This window comes from Mesoplodon mirus (assembly GCF_964341445.2).
Source record: "Mesoplodon mirus genome assembly, chromosome: 3".
In the NCBI taxonomy this organism is placed as follows: Eukaryota; Metazoa; Chordata; class Mammalia; order Artiodactyla; family Ziphiidae; genus Mesoplodon; species Mesoplodon mirus.
Genome location: NC_138978.1, coordinates 22,936,524 through 22,962,510, shown reverse-complemented (window position 1 = coordinate 22,962,510; position 25,987 = coordinate 22,936,524). Strand labels below are relative to the sequence as shown.

Below are 25,987 nucleotides of genomic sequence, written 5' to 3'. Positions count from 1 at the left end.
CGTGGCCAAAGATGGAGATACACTGCCTCAAGATTTAAAAACTAGTTCTATGACCTTGAGGAAATCATTTAAATTGCCATGGTCTGGGTTCCCTTATCTGTAAGAAGAGAAGGTGAACTTCAACCCCTAAGATCGCCTCCACTTCTCACATCCTGTGGATCTAAAACCTCACCAGGAGTGATTTGCTGTGAGATGACAGCAACACAGCCATTTCTTTGCATAGTTGATGAGCAGGCAACATTCAAATTGTACACACTGGGAGAAAACTATGGCTGAGATAGAAAGGGGACGACTGGGACTTCCCTGGTGGTCCAGTGGTAAAGAATCTGCCTTCCAACGCGGGGGACGAGGGTTCGATCCCTGGTCAGGGAAGATCCCACATGCCACGGGGTAACTAAGCCCATGCACCACAACTACTGAGCTCGCATGCCTCAACTAGAGAGCCCGTGTGCTGCAATGAAGATCCCACGTGCCGCAACGCAGACGCAGCTAAATAAATAATAAATAACAAATAAATAAATAAAATTAAAATAAATAATAAACAAACAAATAAATGTAAATAAATAAATAAATACTAAAAAAAGGACCACAATTTAAATCTAAGTGATATTTGGCATTTAATGAGTGGCTAATTGTAGCAAGTTTTATGAAAGAAAACATTTCAAGCTTTAGCTCTGAAGAACATGTATCCCACAGTTAGCTGGTTTATTAAAGAAAAAAAAAATTCCCATTTTGCCAAAGTGGGGAGCCTGGGGGATAACAGAATTCCAAAGAGGAACAGACTAAGAATTCCCAGTAGTTAACATCTGTCATTATAATTGACCCTGCTGGTCTACCTTGAGCTTAGTGGTTCAGTACAGAAATACAATGAAATGGAATCCAATTTATTATCAAACCGACATCAGAATTAGTCATGTGAGTAAAGACCAGTATCAAGTCCCTATCCTCTTCCTCTTTCCTTCCATGGTGGCTGTGGAGTGACTGTCAGCGTCCCACCAGGACCAGGTATCACAGCTGAGTTATTACTCACCCCCGTCCCTCCCCCCCCAATCAGTACCACTGAAGGGACACTTTTGAGGAGACTGGAGGCAGGATTGTGGGGCTACTCTCTTTCAACATGTTCACTCATCCCTTGGGAGATGCTCAATAGTTACTTACACTGAAATATTTACAGAATTTTTGGCATAACCATATAAACCAAACACAAAGTATACTAAGAAAGAATTCTGACCACTGAATAGTTTTTTAAAAACAACAATATGTTTATATTTCATTTAACATTTGACACAGAAGAGGCCACATTTAAATAAACACATTAAAACTTCAGAGAACTTTAACTGCAGTTTTGCACCTTGGATATGACAAATACTCATATAAGATGTTTCCATAATTTCTTTTGTGATTTATTTTTATTCTTACAAATTATACCATGATAAAACGTAATAAAAATTTCTCATATGAAATATTTTTCTTTAACATTTTACAAGTTAATCAAATGCATACCACAATAGATTTTGCTGTTGTTGTTGTTTAAATAGGGAGTTCTCATGATTTTAGTATTATACAAATTTAAGTTGAGACTACACTCAGAAAGAAGTTTAGAAAATGGCATTACAAAAGACTGGGAGTGAGCAGTGAAAAAAAAAACCAAACCCATGCAGGACTTCTCTGCAGTAATAAATCAGATGTTTTCACTGCCACAAGTCTTCAGTGCGGCCAAACTTAAAAATGAGTCCTCTGTGAATAAAATAAGAAACATCACATGACTAGATGAGTTTGGTAAAAGAAAGACTGTGAGATTTAGAATTGTGGGAAACTAACAACAAAGAATAATTGATGAGTTGTATGGAAAAAAACCCATGGGATGTATCAGAACAGAAACCGATCATTCAAAGGTAGTAAATTCTTTCACTGTGCTCAGCTGTGCTATTTACCACTAGCTTCCCTGCATCCTTAACTTCTGAGTTTGGAGACATATGTCCCTCCTAAAAAGTTAACCAATGTTTAGCATGTAACCATTATATGTCTGATTTTATCTAATTCATTCAACAAGCCTTTTTTTTTAACATCTTTATTGGAGTATAATTGCTTTATAATGGTGTGTTAGTTTCTGCTTTAGAAGCAGCTATACATATACATATATCCCCATATCTCCTCCCTCTTGCGTCTCCCTCCCACCCTCCCTATCACACCCCTCTAGGTGGTCACAAAGCACAGAGCTGATCTCCCTGTGCTATGTGGCTGCTTCCCACTAGCTATCTATTTCACATTTCGTAGTGTATATATGCCCATGCCACTCTCTCACTTTGTCCCAGCTTACCCTTCCCCCTAGCCGGATCCTCAAGTCCATTCTCTACGTCTGAGTCTTTATTCCTGTCCTGCCCCTAGGTTCTTCAGAACCATTTTTTTTTTTTTTAGATTCCATATATATGTGTTAGCATACGGTATTTGTCTTTCTCTTTCTGACTTACTTCACTCTGTATGACAGACTCTAGGTCCATCCACCTCACTACAAATAACTCAATTTCATTTCATTTTATGGCTGAGTAATATTCCATTGTAATATGTGCCACATCTTCTTTATCCATTCATCTCTTGATGGACACTTAGGTTGCTTCCATGTCCTGGCTATTGGAAATAGCGCTGCAATAAACATTACTGCACATGTATCTTTTTGAATTATGGTTTTCTCAGGGTAGATGCCCAGTAGTGGGATTGCTGGGTCATATGGTAGTTCTATTTGTAGTTTTTTAAGGAACCTCCATACTGTTCTCCATAGTGGCTGTATCAATTCACATTCCCACCAACAGCAAGAGGGTTCCCTTTTCTCCACACCCTCTCCAGCATTTATTGTTTCTAGATTTTGTGATGATGGCCATTCTGACTGGTGTGAAGTGATACCTCATTGTAGTTTTGATTTGCATTTCTCTAATAATTAGTGATGTTCAGCATCCTTTCATGTGTTTGTTGACAATCTGTATATCTTCTTTGGAGAAATGTCTATTTAGGTCTTTTGCCCATTTTTGGATTGGATTGTTTGTTTCTTTGATATTGAGCTGCATCAGCTGCTCGTAAATTTTGGAGATTAATCCTTTGTCAGCTGCTTCATTTGCAAATATTTTCTCCCATTTGGAGGGTTGTCTTTTCATCTTCTTTATGTTTTCCTTTGCTGTGCAAAAGCTTTTAAGTTTCATCAGGTCCCATTTGTTTATTTTTGTTTTTATTTCCCTTTCTCTAGGAGGTGGGTCAAAAAAGATCTTGCTGTGATTTATGTCATAGAGTGTTCTGCCTATGTTTTCCTCTAAGAGTTTGATAGTGTCTGGCCTTACATTTAGGTCTTTAACCCATTTTGAGTTTATTTTTGTGTATGGTGTTAGGGAGTGCTCTAATTTCATTCTTTTACATGTAGCTGTCCAGTTTTCCCAGCACCACTTATTGAAGAGGCTGTCTTTTCTCCACTGCATATTCTTGCCTCCTTTATCAAAGATAAGGTGACCATATGTGCGTGGGTTTATCTCTGGGATTTCTATCCTGTTCCATTGATCTATATTTCTGTTTTTGTGCCAGTACCATACTGCCTTGATTATTGTAGCTTTGTAGTATAGTCTGAAGTTTGGGAGCCTGATTCCTCCAGCTCCGTTTTTCTTTCTCAAGATTGCTTTGGCTATTTGGGGTCTTTTGTGTTTCCATACAAATTGTGAAATTTTTTGTTCTAGTTCTGTGGAAAATGCCATTGGTAGTTTGATAGGGATTGCCTTGAATCTGTAGATTGCTTTGGGTAGTAGAGTCATTTTCACAATGTTGATTCTTCCAATCCAAGAGCATGGTGTATCTCTCCCTCTGTTGGTATCATCTTTTATTTCTTTCATCAGTGTCTTATAGCTTTCTGCATACAGGTCTTTTGTCTCCTTAAGGAGGTTTATTCCTAGGTATTTTATTCTTTTTGTTGCAGTGGTAAATGGGAGTGTTTCCTTGATTTCTCTTTCAGATTTTTCATCATTAGTGTATAGGAATGCAAGAGATTTCTGTGCATTAATTTTGTATCCAGCTACTTTACCAGATTCATTGATTAGCTCTAGTAGTTTTCTGGTAGCATCCTTAGGATTCTCTATGTATAGTGTCACGTCATCTGCAAACAGTGACAGTTTTACTTCTTCTTTTCCGATTTGGATTCCTTTTATTTCTTTTTCTTCTCTGATTGCTGTGGCTAAACTTCCAAAACTATGTTGAATAATAGTGGTCAGAGTGGACAACCTTGACTTGTTCCTGATCTCAGAGAAAATGGTTTCAGTTTTTCACCACTGAGGACGATGTTGGCTGTGGGTTTGTCCTATATGGCCTTTATTATGTTGAGGTAAGTTCCCTGTATGCCTACTTTCTGGAGGGTTTTTATCATAAATGGGTGTTGAATTTTGTCGAAAGCTTTTTCTGCATCTATTGAAAGGATCATATGGATTTTCTTCTTCAATTTGTTAATATGGTTCATCACACTGATTGATTTGCATTTATTGAAGAATTCTTGCATCCCTGGGATAAACCCCACTTGATCATGGTATATGATCCTTTTACTGTGCTGTTGGATTCTGTTTGCTAATATTTTTTTGAGGATTTTTGCATCTATGTTCATCAGTGATACTGGCCTGTAGTTTTCTTTCTTTGTGACATCTTTGTCTGGTTTTGGTATCAGCGTGATAATGGCCTCATAAAATGAGTTTGGAAGTGTTCCTCCCTCTGCTATATTTTGGAAGAGTTTGAGAAGGATAGGTGTTAGCTGTTCTCTAAATGTTTGATTGAATTCGCCTATGAAGCCATCTGGTCCTGGGCTTTTGTCTGCTGGAAGATTTTTAATCACAGTCTCAATTTCAGTGCTTGTGATTGGTCTGTTTATATTTTCTATTTCTTCCTGGTTCAGTATCAGAAGGTTGTGCTTTTCTAAGAATTTGTCCATTTCTTCCAGGTTGTCCATTTTACTGGCATAGAGTTGCTTGTAGTAATTGCTCATGATCATGTGTATTTCTGCAGTGTCAGTTGTTACTTCTTTTTCATTTCTAATTCTATTGATTTGACTTCTCCCTTTTTTTCTTGATGAGTCTGGCTAATGGTTTATCAATTTTGTGTATCTTCTCAAAGAACCAGCTTTTAGTTTCATTGATCTTTGCTATTGTTTCCTTCATTTCTTTTTCATTTATTTCTGATCTGATCTTTATGATTTCTTTCATTCTGCTAACTTTGGGGGTTTTTTGTTCTTTCTTTAATTGCTTTAGGTGGAAGGTTAGGTTGTTTAATTGAGATGTTTCTTGAGGTAGGATTGTGTTGCTATAAACTTCCCTCTTAGAACTGCTTTTGCTGCATCCCATAGGTTTTAGGTTGTCATGTTTTCATTGTCATTTGTTTCCAGGTACTTTTTGATATCCTCTTTGATTTCTTCAGATATCTCTTGGTTATTTAGTAGTGTATTGCTTACCCTCCATGTGTTTGAATTTTTTATAGATTTTTTCCTGTAATTGATATCTAGTCTCATAGCGTTGTGGTCGGAAAAGATACTTGATACAATTTCAATTTTCTCAAATTTACCAAGGCTTGATTTGTGACCCAAGAGATGGTCTATCCTGGAGAATGTTCCATGAGCACTTGAGAAAAGTAATTCTGTTGTTTTTGGATGGAATGTCCTATAAATATCAATTAAATCCATCTTGTATAAAGTATCATTTAAATCTTGTGTTTCCTTATTTATTTTCATTTTGGATGATCTGGCCATTAGTGAAAGTCGGGTGTTAAAGTCCCCTACTATGATTGTGTTACTGTCGATTTCCCCTTTTATGGCTGTTAGCATTTGCCTTATGTATTGAGGTGCTCCTATGTTGGGTGCATAAATATTTACAATTGTTACATCTTCTTCTTGGATTGATCCCTTGGTCATTATGTAGTGTCCATCTTTGTCTCTTGTAATTGTCTTTATTTTAAAGTCTATTTTGTCTGGTATGAGAATTGCTACTCCAGCTCTTTTGATTTCCATTTGCATGGAGTATCTTTTTCCATCCCCTCACTTTCAGTCTGTATGTGTCCCTAGGTCTGAAGTGAGTTGCTTGTAGACAGCATATATACAGGTCTTGTTTTTGTTATCCATTCAGCCAGTCTATGTCTTTTGGTGGGAGCATTTAATCCATTTACATTTAAGATAGTTATCGATATGTATGTTCCTATTACCATTTTCTTAATTGATTTGGGTTTGTTATTGTAGGTCTTTTCCTTCTCTTGTGTTTCCTGCCTAGAGAAGTTCCTTTAGCATTTGTTGTAAAGCTGGTTTGGTGGTGCTGAATTCTCTTAGGTTTTGCTTGTCTGTAAAGGTTTTAATTTCTCCATCGAATCTGAATGAGATCCTTGCTGGGTAGAGTAATCTTGGTTGTAGTTTTTTCCCTTTCATCACTTTAAATATGTCCTGCCACTCCCTTCTGGCTTGCGGAGTTTCTGCTGAAAGATCAGCTGTTAACCTTATGGGAATTCCCTTGTATGTTATTTGTTGTTTTTCCCTTTCTGCTTTTAGTATTTTTTCTTTGCATTTAATTTTTGATATTTGATTAATATGTGTCAGCATGTTTCTCCTTGGATTTATCCTGTATGTGACTCTCTGTGCTTCCTGGACTTAACTATTTCTTTTCCCATATTAGGGAAGTTTTCAACTATAATCTCTTCAAATATTTTCTCAGTCCCTTTCTTTTTCTCTTCTTCTTCTGGGACCTCCGTAATTTGAATGTTGGTGTTTAATGTTGTCCCAGAGGTCTCTGAGACTGTCAATTCTTTTCATTCTTTTTCTTTATTCTGCTCTGTGGTAGTTATTTCCACTATTTTATCTTCCAGGTCACTTATCCATTCTTCTGCCTCAGTTATTCTATTGATTCCTTCTAGAGAATTTAAAATTTCATTTCTTGTGTTGTTCATCACTGTTTGTTTGCTCTTTAGTTCTTCTAGGTCCTTGTTAAACATTTCTTGTATTTTCTCCATTCTATTTCCCAGATTTTGGATCATCTTTACTATCATTGCTCTGAATTCTTTTTCAGGTAGACTGCCTATTTCCTCTTCATTTGTTTGGTCTGGTGGGTTTTTACCTTGCTCCTTCATCTGCTGTGTGTTTCTCTGTCTTCTCATTTTGCTTAACTTACTGTGTTTGGGGTCTCCTTTTTGCAGGCTGCAGGTTCGTAGTTCCTGTTGTTTTTGGTGTCTGCCCCCAGTGGGTAAGGTTGTTTCAGTGGGTTTTGTAGGCTTCCTGGTGGACGGGACTGGTGCTTGTGTTCTGGTGGATGAGGCTGGATCTTGTCTTTCTGGTGGGCAGGACCACGTCCAGTGGTGTGTTTTGGGGTGTCTGTGACCGTATTATGATTTTAGGCAGCCTCTATGCTAATGGGTGGGTTTGTGTTCCTGTCTTGCTGGTTGTTTGCCATGGAATGTCCAGCACTGTAGCTTGCTGGTCCTTGAGTGGAGCTGGGTCTTAGCGTTGAGATGGAGATCTCTGGGAGAGCTCTTGCCGTTTGACATCATGTGGAGCTGGGAGGTCTCTGGTGGACCAATGTCCTGAACTCGGCTCTCCCACCTCAGAGGCAAAGGCCTGACACCTGGCCAGAGCACCAAGACCCTGTCAGCCACACGGCTGCTGCCATTTTCCCCCGGCCAACAAGGCTTTTTTAAGTTGAGGTGCTAGGTGCTAGAAGCTAGGGCTATAAAAGTAAAGATACAGTCCCTGCCTTCAAGTTGCTCATGTTCTTGATGACACAATGTGGTAGTATAGGGGGTGGGGGTGGGGAGACACATATATATCACATGTTAAGGGAGCAGAGAACATATGGGAATTTATTTTGCCTGAATGTGTTAGAAAAGGATTTACAGAGGAGGTAATATGAGATGAGTTTTGAAGGATAAGCAGGAGTTTGAATGGGAGGTTGGGAGGAACAGGAGCTAGTGGGATGATGAAGGAAGATGTTTCAGGGAGAGGAAAAGGAAAAGTAGATCAAAAGGCAAAGAGGAATAAAAGACCATGGGGCCTCAGGACAAGTCCAGGAGATGGATGTGTCAGGAAATGCCCTCACAGAGCTTACACTCTAGGTTTTAGTTTGGGAAGTATCTATAGTTGTCTTCAAGGCTTCAGTTTAAGAGGGCAGAGTGGAATTATATGCATAAGAATATGTATACACACACATATATATATATCTCAATATAAATATCTGTGGTGTAGTAAAGCAGCGGAGAGTCCAATATGGCCAGAGTATAGTTTAAGAATCAAGGAGGATGAGGAACGGCAGTGGACGGATTTGGTAAGCCAATTGACCAGGGTGGCAAATTGCCCACAGTGGCCTTCGGTGCCTTAGATGAGTCAAGGGGGCAGGCACCAGACTGTGATCTACTAAAGGGGTAGCTGGTACTCAGGCCCAGGCAATGCATGAGATGGGACTATGCATAGATGCATCCCCCATTAAAAGAAACAACTTTAGCTCCAGCGGATTGTTGCTGAGCAGGGCCCAAGGTTGTTAGATCCTCCAGTTTTTCAAGAAAGGCCCCAAATTCCAATTTTTGATGAAATCTCTTGATTTTTAAATGTCAGCTCAATAAAACAAAAAATACTGTATAGGCTAAATAAAACAGAATTGTGGGCAGAATTTGGTTGGATGGTCATTAGTGGTGACCTCTTCTGTAGACAGCTACGAGTTTTGAAAAATTTTAAGATGGGAAATGACAGGCTTAGAGCTTTGTTTTAGAAGGAAACCTGACATAGGAAAACTGGATCCAAGAGAGGTATCAGTCAAGGATGTGAAGTGCTCAGGAAGGGATGAGGATGACTAAACATAACAATGGAAATAGACAAAAAGAGAACAGGTTTAAAACAATTCAGAAGCAGACTCATCATCAGGGCTTGGATGTGGGGAGTAAGTGCAAGGGAGAAATGAAGAGAGGAGTGGACGCTTCAATGGCATCTGCTGGTTTTCATATCTGTTTTCCAATCTCCAGTGTATACTGAAGGTTAAACCCTCAATCAAAATGGTTGATTTAAAACAGGTTTCATAGGGAATTCCCTGGCGCTCCAGTGGTTAGGACTCTGCACTATCACTGCAGGGGGCCCAGGTTCGATCCCTGGTGGGGGAACTAAGATCCCAAAAGCCTAGCAGCATGGCCAAAAAATAAAAAAAAAAAACAGGTTTCATAGTCCTTTATAAAGGTAAACACCTGAGTGGTTTTTGATGAAAACAAAAATGCAACCAGGAAAAAAAAAGTGCAACCAGGAAGTCATCTATACCCTCTCTTGGAAGTATATGAATTTCTCTTTATAAAGGATTTCATAAACCTCTAAAAAGTGATTTGATCTCTGCTCTTCCAGGTAATATCAAACCTATTGCTGCAAAAAAAGAAAAACCAAAGTTGGGTATTAGGGACCCTACTCTCCAGAGAGCTTAAAAGAGATGTGGTAACTTCAGCACACTAGTCACCAGATGTAAACTATAATCTCAATAGTTTCTTGGGCAAGAGCCAGTCCCTCCTACATTGTCAGATGGTCACCTTTGGTACTGACATCTGTTTCTGAAACAGTAATTTCTAAGCTGTTGCTGAGAACTGTTCTGTTATAAATCAAAATGGTAGGCAACCTGCTACAACTATTCTAACAATGGTGTCTATTAGTTGAATTTAATTTCGATTTGCTTACAGTATTTTCACAAAACCAAATTAGTTTTTAGACTTAATAGATAGAATAGTAATAAATGAGAAATTAACCAAACTCATTGCATAGAAAAGTAATTTATTATAACTAATTTGAGACAATGACAAGTCACTGATCGGTTTCCAAGGTTTTGTGAAACGTGACAACTACCATATGAACTTAACATGTTTCTTCCCTCATTGGAAAAGATAAAAGTTTCCCACAAATCTTCTCTCTATCCTCTGGTTCCTCCCTGCTGTGACAGAGTAACTTCTCTGCCAAAAACAGCATCTCAAGGTGGAACTTACTTTATCCTCTACCTCTGCCAGAGAAAATAATGATTAAAATAAAGAAGGCTGCTGTTTGCCCTTCCTTGGCTGGTTTTCATAAATCCCCTCCCCACCACTCCATCCTGAAGCTTTTCTAACTCCTGCCTCTGACCCTGTTACACTGCCTTCCTTTGGCTGAAGTTGTGGGCCACTGAATTCCCCCAAGCACCTCTAACCCTGTGGAGATACTGGAGCAGTGAGCTCAGGGTGCCTGGTCCTTCTTTAAAGATGCCCAAGCCTCAGCATTGCAGCTTGAAAGGAAAAGGAATCATAAATATCAACACTGTCCCTCTCATAAACACATGCTACCTTACCCTATAAAATAACAAACTTACCCATATTTACCAAATTTGCATAACCTGGGGAGTGAGGTTTGTTCACTTTGTATTTTTCAAGTACAGTGTTATACTAAGCAACTGGTTGAAGATTCAGCAAAAGGAGAAAATGTCAATTAAATTCATTCCAAATTTCAAATTTCACCCTCATAGTAGCTGGAGACTGAACTTTGAAGTCAGATAGCCTGAATTTTAGCCACATGATCTCAAACATGAGCTCTGTGCCTGTTTCTCACATATAAAATGGTGATAGTAATGGAGCGACCTTCTGAGTTGTGTTGGGGATTAACTGAGAACACACATGTAACACTAAGATGATGCCTTGCCCATAAAAAGTGCTCAATAAACTTTGGTCATTATTATTTTCTGCACAAAAATCAATGGCCTAACTTTTTTTTTTTTTTTTTTTTGCGGTCTGCGGGCCTCTCATTGTTGTGGCCTCTCCCGTTGCGGAGCACAGGCTCCGGACGTGCAGGCTCAGCGGCCATGGCTCATGGGCCCAGCCACTCCGCAGCATGCGGGATCTTCCCGGACCGGGGCATGAACCCATGTCCCTTGCATCGGCAGGCACACTCCCAACCACTGTGCCACCAGGGAAGCCCTGGCCTAACATTTTAAAAAAACTCTTTGGGTTTTCTCCACTAGTTTCAAGATGCAAGGTATGACCCAAAGAGGCTGTGTATCTTGCCACATGTAAGTTCATATTTTTCTTATTTCTAAACTGATTTTATAAAATTGTAAAAATGTTTTGTGGTAGAATGGAAAAAGTGTGAATACTAACTGCTGACTATTAAAGGGCACCTGTTAGCATTTCATGAGTGGTTCACATAGATATGGGGCATCTATTTCCTTTTAGGAGGTGGGTGGGAAGGGACAGGGAAGGAAAAGTCCTAGAATAGACTGTCCTAGAATATACACCATATAAAGAAGATACAGGATATAAAGGTTTTTTTTAAAACCTTTTTTGGATTAAGGACATCTTTGAAAATCTGATGAAAGCCACAGACTCTCGTCCCAGAAACAAGCAGAAAAACCAATGTCTTGCATACAGAAATACCTGGTGGTTCCCAATTTTCAGAAGCCTACCCATGGAACGGAAGTTAAGAACTCCTGATACACAGGATAAAGAGAAGTTTTTGTTGTTGTTGCTGTTTTGGGGGGGAGGGGTTGAGTGGGAGGCCAGGGATAGGGGAAAGGGCAGGCCCTAAGTGTCCAGGAAAGAATGAACATTAGAAAAGATAAGTGATAAAAGTATTAAGGTCTTAGCAATCTTTTAATTTGTCATTGCATCAGAAGGATTAAAAAATGTCAGGGCTTTTCCTCTACCCCTCAAATGGCACAAATTCTTGTGACACCAAGGATAGTAAGAACCATAAAATGCCTTCAGAAACAAAATTTTAAGGAGAAGTGATTTTAAGCAGGCTTTCATTAAAAACAACTGTTAGAGATACAGATTTTAAATGAACAGTGCCAGTGTTATGTAACTAAATCTACACAAATCACAGTTCTTCGTTAAAGGGGAGGTGGTGGCAATTTAAAAAATCGATGTATGTTCCCAAGGTGGGCAGCAAGCCAACCCATGTAGTAAAAATATCTTTCTCAGTCTCATTCTTCATATTTTATGACACTAACATGGGGAAGGGGCACTAGACGGGGGAAATTAAGCAACTAAATACAGTAAATGACATAAAATAAACCATTATTTTAAAAAAAGATAGGATGAAGAATGCAAAACAAACTTACCCAAAAAAGATGAAGGCATTTTGGAAAAATACAGCAATTCCAGGGTATACTATGGCTTTTTCTGTAAAAGTAATTGTAATATTTAGAGGTTTATGATCTCAATACATTGTTTCTGATAAACTGGTGAATATCAGTTTTCCTGCCTAACATAATTGATTTTTCTGGTAACTGTGGTTGGTGTGGGCATTAAATGACACAATACATACGACAGAGTATAGCGCTGGTAGCCTCCTTCATTTATTTAACAAATACTGAGTACATATTATGTGCCAGCACTGTTCAATGTGCTGAGGATACTGCAGTACATAAAACAGGCAAAGTGTTTGCCTTCACGGAGCTAGAGAATACCAAGAATAAATAAGGAGAAAAAGCAGGAAAGGTATAGGAAATGTAGTGAATGATGATATTTTATACAGGTGGCCAGAAAAACCACATGAGAAGGTGACACTGGCATAAGGACACGAAGAAGGAAGTGGGGGCAGGAGCCATGCAAAAGCAGCAGAATAAGTGCAAAAGCCCTGGGGTGGGAGTGGTCTGGTACATTAGAGGAATGGTCACGTGGGCCAAAGAGAGAAAAGCAGGAGACAGATCAGAGAAGTACGAGGGGAAGGCTGGGAGGTGCAGATCCTCTAGAGCCTCTCAGTAATGGTGAGGACTTTGATTCTCACTCTGGGTGAGAGGAAAAGCCATTGGAGGGTTTTGAGCAGAAAAGTGACCTGAGCTGACACATTTCAATAGGATCCTTCTGGTTGCTGTGCTGACAGTAGACTAAAGGGGGGAAGGGGAGAAACAGAAACCAGTGAGGCGGCTATTTTAAGAAATCAGGCCACAGACTATAATGGATTAAACCAGGGTGGGAGCCATGGAGAAGGTAAAAAGTGGTCAGATGCAAGACCACTTTTTTTTAATAGCAGAATCAACAGGATTTGCTGATGGACTGGGGTGTGTGGGATGTGAGAGAAAGAGGTGTCATTCTTGACAGGCCTTAACCACCCAGGTTTTGGGCTTAAACACCTGGATGGAGAAAGCAGCCCCTAACTAAGATGGGCAAGACTGCCAGAGGACCATTTTGTCCCCATTTTATCCTCAACTGAAGTTGAAATTCTCATAAATTTCTACTATTGGAACTGTTAATCATCACTGACTAATTGACAAACTGAGGCATGATGAATAGATGAATAGCAACTTTTTCTCATAATAGTTTTAAATTAATCTGATTACCATAGCCACTGGTTTGTATAGGCCTTCTCTACTAGAAGGCCACATTAAATATTCTACATTAAATAACTATTAACACTAGAATGACTCATAAAGATCCTATATAAAGGCCACTTTATAAAATTCCAGATCTGCTGCTAATAATTCTCAAAGCATAACCTGGCTTCAGAAGCCTTTAGGAAAATAACTTAAAAGTCTATGAGATGAACACATTCCTACAAAAAGGGGCTCTGTATTAATAGTTGTATCTAGGAAAGAAGGATTATCAGTAATTTTAGTTTCCTCTTTGAGCTCTTTTATATTCTCAATTTTCTACAATGAACAAGAATTATGCACTTCACATGATAAAAAAGTAACATTTTTGTTTCTAAAATATGATGGTGATAGATTTTATAGCAGCAAGAAAACTACTTATGATATCATGTTAAATGCAAAAGGCTAGGTTCAAAATTATATTTATACTATGATTATAACTACTTAAAAAATGCAAGATACCAACGGAAATATACCAAAATATTTAAGAGTAGAAAGATTATTATAGTTTTTCTTTTCTTTCTTTTCTACATTTTTAGGAACATGGTTTTATAATAAATTATATAAATAAAAGACAAAATATAAATATTTAAAATTGCCTATCATTCCTATCTGTAAGATTAAAACAATTTTAATAAAAAATCAGGAAACCATGGGCTTCCCTGGTGGCGCAGTGGTTTGAGAGTCCGCCTGCCGATGCAGGGGACACGGGTTCGTGCCCCCGTCCGGGAAGATCCCACATGCCACAGAGCGGCTGGGCCCGTGAGCCATGGCCGCTGAGCCTGCGCGTCCGGAGCCTGTGCTCCACAACGGGAGAGGCCGCAACAGTGAGAGGCCCGCATACCGCAAAAAAAAAAAAAAAAATCAGGAAACCAATGATTTCAATCCAAGAATTACATTTTATTCAAAGAAATAAAATGTTAAAATATGAGCTAGCTTAGATCTCTGCTGGTCTAGTTTGGCAAATCATTAATATTATATTTTTACTATGATAAGCATCGTCAATTTTACCCAGAACATTAAATGGATTTCATGTTTTTCTGGGGTTCCTCAAGGAAATTTCAGCCTGGGACCCAAAAGCAGGTCTTTTCCTAGCTTGCCTTAAACTGGCCTTATATAGCAGACACGCCTTAAGTGTTAATTTGCTTTTCTGTCTAAAAGAAGATGCTATCATATTATCAGGGAGCTTTAGTTCAATAAATTTCAATTCTAGGATGTTAGAGCTTTGCCTGGATATTATTCAGCAAGTCAAAACTTGCCAAATAGCTGGGCAACGTATGTGTTCTGCTTTTGAGGTTTTTGGAAGGCAAAGAGGAACAAAGTATAGAGCTGTGTCCCATTCCTTCCAGGCTCTAGATGAGAAAATACAGAAGAAAGGCACACTAAAAACATAGCAAACAAACAAAACAAATACCGATAGGGGGAGGAGAGTTCCCAGGCACAAATGCCTTGCTAGTATGAAAAAAGCTTTATTCTAAAAAAACCAACTTTAACACAAAATTTCAGTATTCCATTGAAGTAAAATAAAAACTGCGTTTTCTCTTACCTTTAGCAACATACCCTCCAAAAAGAATCCACATAGATGCGATCAGAGAGCCAAAGGCCAGCATGAAACCAATGAACAGCCAAATGCGAGCACCTTAAGGAAAATAATATTTTAACAGAATTGTTTCTCAAGTGGCAGCAGTCAGTTCAATTAACTTTTCAAAAAGAAGACAAAAACCCAAAGAGAAAAAAATGTGTAGTTGCCATTAAAGTCTAAAGCAAGAACAGTGAAAAATGTGCTGAGTATCATCAGTGTGGACCTTGGCCCTTTTCCTGTTGGTTGGTTGGTCTGTATATTCTAAGTGCCTATGCTTACTTTCCCCAACTATGACACTGAGAAAAACTTTACTCTCCCTTCCTATATAAATCTCACGAAATATGTTTCACCATATTTAGAAGCTCATTCTCCAAGTATTTTTAGAAATTGTGCTCCAAAGTTTAAAGCCCTCGAAGAGAACCTTCAACAATAACATAGGTATACTTAACAAAAAATTCATATTCAGTGATATGTGAACCTAAACACTACCGTATTTCCCTTTCAGGCAAGTCAGGCAGCAAAGCAAATTCAAATTTAGTGTGGCTGGCACTTAGGACTAAGCTGCATTAAAATTATGTTAACAGAGAAAGACAACCAACTTATAAATCACATTATACAATATTTATGAAGATTTGATATGAAATAAATGGAGTCATCAGATGGCCTAAAATGAATTCTGAGATGAGTTTGTTTAATTAGTACAAATACATTTTAATAAAAACACTGCCCTGCTCAATAAAGCACAGCAAATAGAATGTTATAAATTTCTGATTTCATACCCAAAACATAAAATAGTTCTGAAATAATAAGCTGTTACTCACAGATGAGATACTAAAACAAATACAACTAGCTCTGGACCCCCAAAGCTGTGCTAGCTAACAAATTTTATTTATGGATGTGATTGCCATACTCTATCTAGTCTTAGCTCGAGCTATTATTGGCTTATTATTACCAACACTAACTCTAACGTTCATCTCTTTGTTTAGAGTTTACAAGGTTGTGGTACATCGGTATTTCTGTATCTCTTCTACTTAAGTTGATCTACAAAGAGAGTGAACCAAAGGCGAGTCTGAAAGCATAGACCAGAGCTGACTACTGCAGTTTCTCCTGTTTCATTAGGGAAAGAAAAAAATAGTCACCTGAAATTTGCCTATATCCAGGTTTATTTTTGTATGGATATAATATTTTAAGTTTACCATTTAAACTGCCCAATAAATATCTGTCCCCTCAAATCTTTGACTAAATTGGACCCTATAGGAAGCTGTGCTACACATATCCTGTATTCTGCCTACCTTGGGTACGTGGCCATGGTGTTCAGGGGATATGAGTTCCTTAGTTGAGCAGGGCAGGCCTAGGTGAATCTAAGCACTAAAATTCTATTATTCTATTCAGTTTTGCAAGATTAAGAGTTGCACAACAAAAATGAATGCACCTACTACTGAACTGTCTACTTAAAAATAGTTAAGATGGTAAATTTTATGTTGTGTATTTTAAAACACACCAAAAAACTATGACCCTAAGCTATTTCAAAATGCTAATTCAATCAAGTAAGGTTGGCAAAAAAGGGAAGAAAATAATTTATATGGTATAGCTTCTTTAAAAAAATTAATTAATCAATTAATTAACTTGGCTGCGCTGGGTCTTAGTTGCGGCACGTGGAATCTTCATTGCTGTGTGTGGGATCTTTGTTGCAACATGCAGGATCTTTAGTTGCGGCATGTGGGCTCTAGTTCCCTGACCAGGGATCCAACCCAGGCCCCCTGCATTGGGAGCACAAAGTCTTAACCACTGGACCATCAGGGAAGTCCCGGTACAGCCTCATGTAGCAGAAATTCTATTTTGCACACGTATTCTTTATTATATACTGTTCTTTACTGTGCTCTGTATACATTTATATCCACATATTATTGCACAGGGTTATATATTCAAAACTGTGCATATATTTAAAAATACTATTCGGCAATCTTTGATCAAATGTGACTTTTACCTTAGGCCTTGGAACCTATAACCTCTCCTTGGAACCTATAACCTATCTCTGATCTGAAGGAGTCAGACAAGTGGCCCTTCCATGTATAATTCTCATTTTAAGGGTGTATAGTAAGATGTTGTTTGCACCTATTTACCTGTTTGACCCAGGCAACCTTCACTGTAACTATCACCTCGCACTTGTCCATTCGATACTGCATTAATCCTGTGTGAATACAATAAAACCAAGAGATCAGGGTCTCTGACTCTTAAAAGGAAATTATCCATGACATCAAATTACCAGGTACAATAAGCTAGTTCTGCAAATTTAAGGTAAGTCTTCGTAAGTCTTGAGTAATGCGTTTATACACCTTAGGCAAGTCCCCTCAACCAGATATCCTGTAAAGCAGTGGCCATAGTCCCCAGACCAGCAGAATCAGCATCACCTGGGAATTCTTTAGAAAGAAAATTCCCCGGCTCCACCCCAAGTTTATTGAAGCAGAAACTCTGGGTATGGGCCCCAGCAATCTGAATTTTAACAAAGCCTTCAGGTGATTCTGATGCTTGTTAAAATCTGACAGTGAAATTCTCAAAATTATATCTTGCTAAGATTGGAAGGATCTTTAGCTTGGTCCTATCTAGTTTTCCATTTGTACACATCAGACATACTCAACATGAAGAGATGCAAGTGGTAAAATCTTGTTTTTTCAATCCCTGTTACACGTTCCAGACATAAGAAGTCTTTTGCTGACTTTCACAGAATACTAAATTGAGATAGCCTTGTTTTCTTTAGAAGTATCCTCTGCAAAGTTTAAAATATCATGGGAAACTGTTCACAAGACATCAAGTTAAGAAGTTAGAAAACTGTGTGTGTGTGTGTGTGTGTGTGTGTGTATCTCCATTTAACTGTGTGTGAGTGTCTACTGCTAGAAAGACACAGGGGCTGTGTCTATCTTATTTCTCACTTTTAGTCTCAGTGCCTAGCACAGGGATTGAGTAGGTACTGAATACATTAACCTTAATTTTTTCACCACAACATAAAGTCTTAATTTATTCATTCAAATCTAAGTTTTAAAAAGAATGATTAAAATACTCTCAATCATTTTCAGTGATCTCTTGTAAGTTATTTGGTACATAAAACAAATACATTTTAAAACAAGTTTCATATTTTTAAACAATGCAGATGTTCCTGGGCTAGTGGCTATTGGCTCTTCTTTTTCCTTGCTGAGCCACCTGAATACACTTCACAGCTCTCTGTGGGACAGCCATGACCCTGCCTCGTCAGTCTTCACCACTAGGCACATCCTCGAATGAACAACCCCTTTTGTTCTCTGGTATTACCAGTTTTATACATATCTCAAACTTATAGAAAAGTCCCAAGTATAGTTCAAATAAATTTGTTTTCCTGAAACATTTGAAACTTGCCAACATGATGACCCATAACCCCAGAAATTTGTATATATTTCCTATAAATGAGACAGTTCTACTGAACAATACAACCATCAAGATCGGGAAATTAACAATGATCCATTCCCATTAGCTAACCATCAGACCTCATCCAAGTTCCCCGGTTGTCCCAATAATGCTCTAAATAGTAAAAGGATCCGGTCCAGAACCATGAGGGACATTTTGTTTTCCTGTCTCTTTAGTCTCCTCAGTCTGGACAGTTCCGCAGACTTCTCTGGCTTTTATGACCTTGACCCTTTATTCCAGCCATGCTGGTCCCCTTGCCATACAGCCTTTGTGCTTGCTCTTCCGTCTGTCTGGAATGATCCTCTCTTACGTATATCCATGATCAGGTCCTTCACTTCTTCAAATCTGTACTTAAAAATCACATTCCAGTAAGGCCTTCCTTGACTCTATTTAAAATTTCTGCACCTTCTGCTGACATCTCATATCCCCCCCTCTGCTTTTTCTCTCTAACACTTATCATTATCTTACATGTTATATATTTAATTTATTTCTCTTTAGTTACAATCTGCCTCACTCATTAAGGTATAAATTCCATAAAGGCATGGATTTTCCTGTTTTATATACTGTATTTACTGTACCTAGAGCAGAGCCTGGGAATATAAAAGCTTAATAAATATTTGTTGGGTGGATGAATAAACAAACTCTTAGACAAAGTATATGGTTTCTGACGTGAAAGTAAAGTTATAAACACTGGCAACCTAGAAATAAAAGGATAGCTGTGAGAAGCTGGGAGACAGAAGTGGGAGAGGAGAGGTGGAAGGAAGAAAAGAAGCCTCCTGCTTTTCTTCATCAGTCCTTCTCTATGACTTGACTTTTTTTGTTGTTGTTGCGGTACGTGGGCCTCTCACTGTTGTGGCCTCTCCCGTTGCGGAGCACAGGCTCCGTACGCGTAGGCTCAGCGGCCATGGCTCATGGGCCTAGCCGCTCCGCGGCATGTGGGATCTTCCCGGACCGGGGCACGAACCCGTGTCCCCTGCATCGGCAGGTGGACTCTCAACCGCTGCGCCACCAGGGAAGCCCTATGATTTGACTTTTAAACCATGTCCCGTATGTTAATTTGGTAACACTTAAAAAATTTAACTCTACTCAACTGTATGTAAAACATTTTTCTTTTGTGACAATCCGTAAGTCATGTCACTAACAATGACACTTACATTAGGAAGGCTATGGTTGCTATAACACCACAGGCATGGTAGGAGTGGTTGAACTCATCCATGCTGGGATAAATGACAGCTGCATCTATGATAATCCACCAGCCTGTAAAAAACTAAAACAAACAAACCATAAAAATGAGAAATTACAGTTATTTCATATCTTACTGGATAAAAAGAAAGCAAGGAATCTTGCTTTCCAGCAAAGAAAGGAACCAAGCAAAGAATCTAAGTGAACAGATCCCTTCTAATAAAGTCCAAAATTTTCTTAAATGTTCCAGCAGTTTCTTGCATATAATTAGTATATGGCTTAGTATCTGATGAAAGATTAGATACCCTAAAGTCCCACAGCAATTATTATTTATTAACACTTCTTTTCTAAGTCTACTTCAGTCATTATTTTATGTTGTCATATTAAAGTCTGGAATCTAATTTTGTGAACTAAAAGTTACAATATTTCATGGCAGGAGAAAGGAAAAAAGTGATTCAGACTCCAGCTGACAGGAGGAGTGGCCTGTTGCCGATATATTATAAGCCTCCAGGAAGATATTATTGAAAATGAAAAAAAAAAGTATTCAAAATAATATAGGGAATAATTATCGTTGATAAATTTTAGCTAGCCTCTTGGTGTTGTGAAATAAACAACGGCTATGCAGTACTGCTTTCCCTTTTGATGAATTATAGTGCAGTCTACAGATGGTTTCAGAGATTATGCTAAATTCAATTTGAATACCAAATTATAATTTATTTTAATTGCATTTGGTTCTGGACACTATCAAGGGCAAACATATAATGAAAAAACATTAAAACTGCACAAATATTTTTTATCACCTGAGCAGAAACTTACAATAAGATGACATTAAGCAAATACTGACAAGTAGCTTAGAAGGTTTGGAAAGTAACCCCCTTCTCTATCCCCACTTGCAACCCTGACCTAGTTCGCTCTCAGAATTGCCATCTTCAGGGAATCATTTTAAAATAACTATTTTAGGCTAATCAAATTATTTTTATCAGGTTACAGACAGATCCATACTCCATTAATGACTTTTTTATTAGCTAGTGCAAGTACTCTTTCACTGTTTTTTTTTCACCCTTAGCTCAATGTATTCAAGATATTTTCTTCATAGACTAAAATTCAAAGCTTTTTTTTTTTTAAGAGCAGAATTTCTACAGTAGTTTTCTATTTTAACATTACTTTGGAAAAATATAGGATAATTATTTTTCATAGATTATAACTGTCAGAGACTAGGCAAAGAGGACATATTGAAACTTAGAGTTTTGTTTGTTTAAAATTTACTGTTTAGAGCATATGACAACATTAGAGGACAAAACAAATATCAGATACCTTGAAGGATCTGTAATGTAAATAAGAATTTTATACTATAAATTACTTCTAAGCAATATATTTTTATGAGTTCTTTCTTTCTATTTTCTAATGAGATTGAGAAGAAAGTTAACGCTGGATCATGGAGAAATGCAATCATATCTCTTGAATGGTTTTGACCTGATTGTTTCTTAAACACTTCTTAGTAATTTAATGTACTCAGTAAGAGGACGCATAATCCATGCTATGAGTAAGTGTATAAAATATACTGTCTTACTATACAATTTTTTTCATGCAGTTAAAGTAAAATAATCTAATCAAATTTCAAGCCATAATGTCAACTCTTTAAATGGAATAACTAAACCCTCTCGTAAATAAAACAAAATATTAACATTTATTTTAAAAAATTCAGTAGCAAAGATAAAATAAATAGCACTTACTTAAAGACATCACACAGAGCTTTAAATACATAAAAACAAACACACCAAAATAACGAAGGCCCAAATTATCAAGGACACTTACTAGGATACCAGCAGCAATGGAAGCAATAGTATTGCGCTTTTCCCCCCAATCAATGCATTCTGAGCATCTCAAGCCTTCTAGAAATCCAGACATTTTTTTCAGGTCACTTGAAAAAACAAACAAACAAACAAAACCAACTAAAGTACTTCTATTGACTTGCTTCAAACCTGACTTATGTTTCTAGAAAATAATTAACAGTTTAGGAATAATTTAATAAAAGTGAAGTTACAAATACTTTATCTGGCTACATATACTTCAGAATATTTGATTTAGCTTTTGATGAATTTCCACATAACTTTGGAAAACAAAATGTGGACTCATTTAAGTTTTTTGTTTTTAATTTAAAAGATGGTTTTGGTATATTTTAAGCAATGTAAACAAAAGTGGGCATCCCAATATTGAAAAAATTTGACACTGATTATTAATTTTAATTCCAAACTAAGTTATTATGTGACTTAGATATTTACAGTCCAGTAGCGCTAGCATAGCAGAGACAAGTGACAAAACTTTAGTTCTGAGTTAAAGCATGGCCTCAGATGAAAAATATTTCTCTTAGCAATTTACACATTTTGTCATAGAACATGTTTCTTCACACTCAAATTAAGAAATTAAACACTGCACCCGCCTCACGTCCCTTCACTTCATTATTTTTTCCTTCTCCAAGTCTGTCTGTTGGCGTCATTTCTATGTAAAGAACACCCATTTCATTTTAGTAAGCTCTATCTGTGACTCTAACATGTTTTCCAGCCAAAAGAAAGTACAAAATTGAAGTCAATATTAATTCAGACCATAAAAAAAGAAAGAAGAAAGAAAAAAAAAAAGAAAGGAAGGAAGGAAGAAATTAAAGAAGGAAGGAAAGAAATGAAAGAAAGAAAACGCACTGCTATATTACCATGGATAAATGACCATAGACGACATTTACATAAAACATTCCTTAGAGCTGGGCCATACAAACCTGGTCTGATACACATCCATAGGATCTCTATTTCAGAATATGAAAAAGCCTGCATTAAGTGTAAATTGTTAATAATCAAGCAAACATCCAAACTCCTACAGTGAATCTTAACCTGTCCATGAAGCTACTCTGTAGCCAGCAACCATGGTTGTTCAAAAACATATCCTAAAAAAGAGCAATGAATTCAGTTGGAAACTCCCTTTTAAAAATTAAATTTAAAACTGTGATTATACCCAGTGCTAATATGCCTTTAGGACAAGTCCAATTTTGAAAATTCACTCGTTTCATTCTTCCCTGGGAGGAACGGCAAGCCAGTATGTTGTTTTCGGTTCACCCCAATGACGCCGCCCCGAATCGGTTTTTCTTTGGTTTATTACCCGCACAACTCGTGCCCAAACTCCGCCCTCCAGATTCTGGGGATCTGAGGTGTAGAGAGTGGCCTGCGACTGGGAAGATGTGGAAACTAGTTCTAGCTCTTGTGGCTCCGCCATCTCCCTGGCCCAGGGAACCAGCCGGCTTACACTCCTTCCGGGGTGTCAGTTTCTGCAGCTCTAAAGTAGGGGGGCATGCTGAGTTTCAGGGATCCTGTGACGTGTCGGGGAGGGCGCTGTCCGGACTGCGGAGGCGGTCGTCCTCTCCCGCCGCCGGCCAGACACGAGTCAGCAGGAAGTGGCCAGGAAGTGGACAGCAAGGCACAGCCTGAGCCTGCAGCTTCCCAGAGGGTGGACCCAAAGACTCAGGCAGCATCAGCCGGGCAGACACTCCCGGGTCCCGGCCTCATCCAGCCTGCGGCAGTTCCTCCCCTTCCCCCACTCCTGCCTGGCACTTACGTCCAGCCCCGCGCGTGCAGTCGGTCCAGAGCCCGGTGTCGCGCCGCGCCGGGCCGCCGCACTTGCCCAGCTCCAGCCAAGAAAACAAAACAGCCACAGGCCTCCGGATACCCGGATTGAGCAGCACCGCCCCAGGAGCTCGCTTGCGCATGCGGAAAAGGGGCGGAGGGAGCGGCGCGGAGAGAGAGTAGGACTCGCTGAGGGAGGGCCAGAGAGAGCCACGCCTACCGCGCCGACTTCTCTGAGCATGCTCCGGTTGCCGGCTGTGGGGACTTTCCGCAGCGCTGCGTTCACATGTGTACGTCGGAAGTGGTGCTTGGGTCCAGCGTTTCAGGGTAGGTGTGAGAAGTTGCTTTCTCCTAAGCTTTCGAAAGAAGGCGTTTGTTGGGGCTCTGTATCCGTCTTCAGTGAGGTGGTAAAGTTTCTATTGCTGGGGTCGCTCACACAGTTATCTCAGGCATGGGTCCCGTGTGGTGCAAAAGGTAGGTCCGGGTTCGCGGCCCCACGGCACTAATCGGGGTTTTAAAGTCCCGTTTATTTTCTCAGAGCCTGGACCCGTCCTCGCCGTAGCTTCGCCTCCGTGAGTGGCGGGGTCATTCCCGGGAGGCGGGGACCTCCCGGTTCTGGAAGCGGGCTACTTGGGCGACCCAGAGGGTCCCGGCGCGGTGACCCTCTTCTGAGACTTGACCTGTTTTTTCCGTTTGCATTAAGGTAGGGTTTCTCACCCTAGGCACTACTGACATTTTGGGCCAGATAATTCTGTTTTTTGGCGGGGAGCAGTCCTGTGCGCTGTAGGGTGTTTATCTGCATCCCCTTCTTTCCCCCAGTGGTGACAACCAAAAATGTCTCCAGATTACCAGACATCCCCTCCCGGGGAAAATCGTTGGGAGATAGGATTAGGTTTAGGAGATACTCTGGGTTTTGGGGAAGTGACCGTTTTCAGAGCCGGCATCAACGATGTCTTAGCTACGTGAACGAACTTGTGGCCGGGCTCGCCCGCTCTTCCAGACGCTCTCGTTCCTGTTCCAGCGTCTCGCTGGAGTCGGTCGTGGTCCAGGAGTCAGAGCCCGCCCGGGAGAAGGCGCAGGTCACGGTCTCGGTCCGGACGGCGCCACCAGAGAAAGTACGGGCGCCACTCGCAGTCTTCTTCGCGGAGCGGGTCGCGATCCTGCAGGAAGTGCCGCTCTCGGGGAAGGTCGTATTACAGAAGGACCTTCTCGAACACGCGGGGGTGACAGTACTAGGGCTTTGACCCTGTAGTGTACCCGAAAGAACACAGCACTTGGAGGGAGAGATCCAGGAAGAGGTCGCAGAGCAGAACCCCGTTTCCTGTAAGTAAAAAAGGTGGGTGGGTTATTTGTGCTTAAGAGAGGCGCACAGGTTCACCGCTTTTTACATGTAGGGCGACAGTATATGAGTAGGCTAGGGAACCAAGGTTGTTGTGTCATTTAATTTCTTTGATTTCTTTTGATGTATGGAATCTCTGTAGCTTTGGGTTGGGGGCGGTATTATTTTTTAAAAAAATAAATTTATTTATTTTATTATTTTATTTAATTTATTTATTGTTTCTGGCTGCATTGTGTCCTCGTTGCTGCGCGTGGGCTTTCTCTAGTTCCGTCGAGCGGGAGCTACTCTTCCTTAGGGTGCGCGGGCTTCTCACTGCGGTGGCTTCTCTTGTTGCGGAGCATGGGCTCTAGGCGCCCGGGCTTCAGTAGTTGAGGCTCGCGGGCTTTAGAGCACAGGCTCAGTAGTTGTGGCACATGGGCTTAGTTGCTCCGTGGCATGTTGGATCTTCGCGGACCAGGATCGAACCCGTGTCCCCTGCACTGGTAGGTGGATTCTCAAACATTGCACCACCAGAGAGGCCCGTGGGGGCGGTATTATCTGATTAGCAGACAAAACCATACAATCACAATCCATAGCCTATTTTTAAATGGACATCATTCATACCCCTCGAGGTTAAAGATTAATTGTGGCTTTAAATGGCTCAGGGTGGAGGAATCTAGTGCAGGCAGTTCTTAATGGAAACTTTTAAATGTCTATTAATGACAACATTAGTTTACCAGCTCTGAGCAGCTTTTTTTTTTTTTTTTTTTTGCGGTACGCGGGCCTCTCATTGTTGTGGCCTCTCCCGTTGCGGAGCACAGGCTCCAGACGCGCAGGCTCAGCGGCCACAGCTCACGGGCCTAGCCGCTCCGTGGCATGTGGGATCTTCCCGGACCGGGGCACGAACCCGTGTTGCCTGCATCGGCAGGCAGACTCTCAACCACTGCGCCACCAGGGAAGCCCTCTGAGCAGCTTTAACAAATCTTGCCTTCAGCTTTTAATAAGTTAACTAATGACTGCGGGAGGAACGGTATTAATTTTCCTTTCTCTTTTGCGTTTTCTGTCTCCACCCTTTTTTACATTTACTGGGATAACAAGACTGTGGAGTATTTTATAAACATAAGTGAGCATCTTTATCTTGCTTTTATAATAAAGTGCATCCTTAATTTGTCATTCTTAACCTTTTTGGGGTATGCTATAGAATTAATGAGCGTTTGGTGTTTTCTTTGTAGGTAGAATGGACCTATTAGAAATAGCAAAAGCAAGCACAGCTAAATCATTAGGAACAGCCAACCTTGACTTCCCAGCTGGTCTCAGAACTGTTCCCTGTAGCTAAAGAAAGAAACTGTGGAACAGCTGTACCAGATACTGCAAAGTTCAAGGTAAGCCAGATTTATCCAAACAAAACTTTCAGAAAAACTACCGTCAGAAAGATTTGATTAACCATTTTTATCTGATTTACCTTAGACTACACTTCTCAGAAAGTCTAGCTAAACCTAATTTGCTAAAGTCAAAATAG

At 39.7% G+C, this 25,987-nt stretch overlaps 1 protein-coding gene across 2 annotated transcripts; it reads right to left on the bottom strand.

Moving 5' to 3' along the window:
- Positions 1-600: 600 nt before the first annotated feature.
- Positions 601-23,292, bottom strand: TMEM50A (transmembrane protein 50A). 2 transcript variants are annotated; one of them, XM_082612633.1, is made up of 7 exons: positions 23,143-23,292; positions 21,358-21,463; positions 19,515-19,627; positions 17,046-17,113; positions 14,887-14,979; positions 12,090-12,150; positions 601-1,737 (listed from the first exon to the last, which is right to left on the bottom strand). In XM_082612633.1, exons 2-7 carry the CDS (start codon positions 21,448-21,450, stop codon positions 1,692-1,694), a joined length of 474 nt encoding a protein of 157 aa, XP_082468759.1. In that variant the 5' UTR covers positions 21,451-21,463; positions 23,143-23,292; the 3' UTR covers positions 601-1,691. The 2 variants fall into 2 exon arrangements, with proteins under 2 accessions (XP_082468759.1, XP_082468760.1); XM_082612634.1 differs by lacking the exon at positions 23,143-23,292 and adding an exon at positions 22,546-22,659.
- Between the last annotated feature and the right edge of the window lie 2,695 nt (positions 23,293-25,987).

Bases quoted from the DNA above. Each gene is read 5' to 3' on its own strand.
- TMEM50A (XM_082612633.1), bottom strand. From the start codon at position 21,450: ATGTCTGGATTTCTAGAAGGCTTGAGATGCTCAGAATGCATTGATTGG. The intron at 12,151-14,886 runs GTAAGAGAAAAC...TTACTTTTACAG, and splicing joins TGGAGGGTATGTTGCTAAAG to AAAAAGCCATAGTATACCCT. The intron at 1,738-12,089 runs GTAAGTTTGTTT...TTTTATTCACAG, and splicing joins AATGCCTTCATCTTTTTTGG to AGGACTCATTTTTAAGTTTG.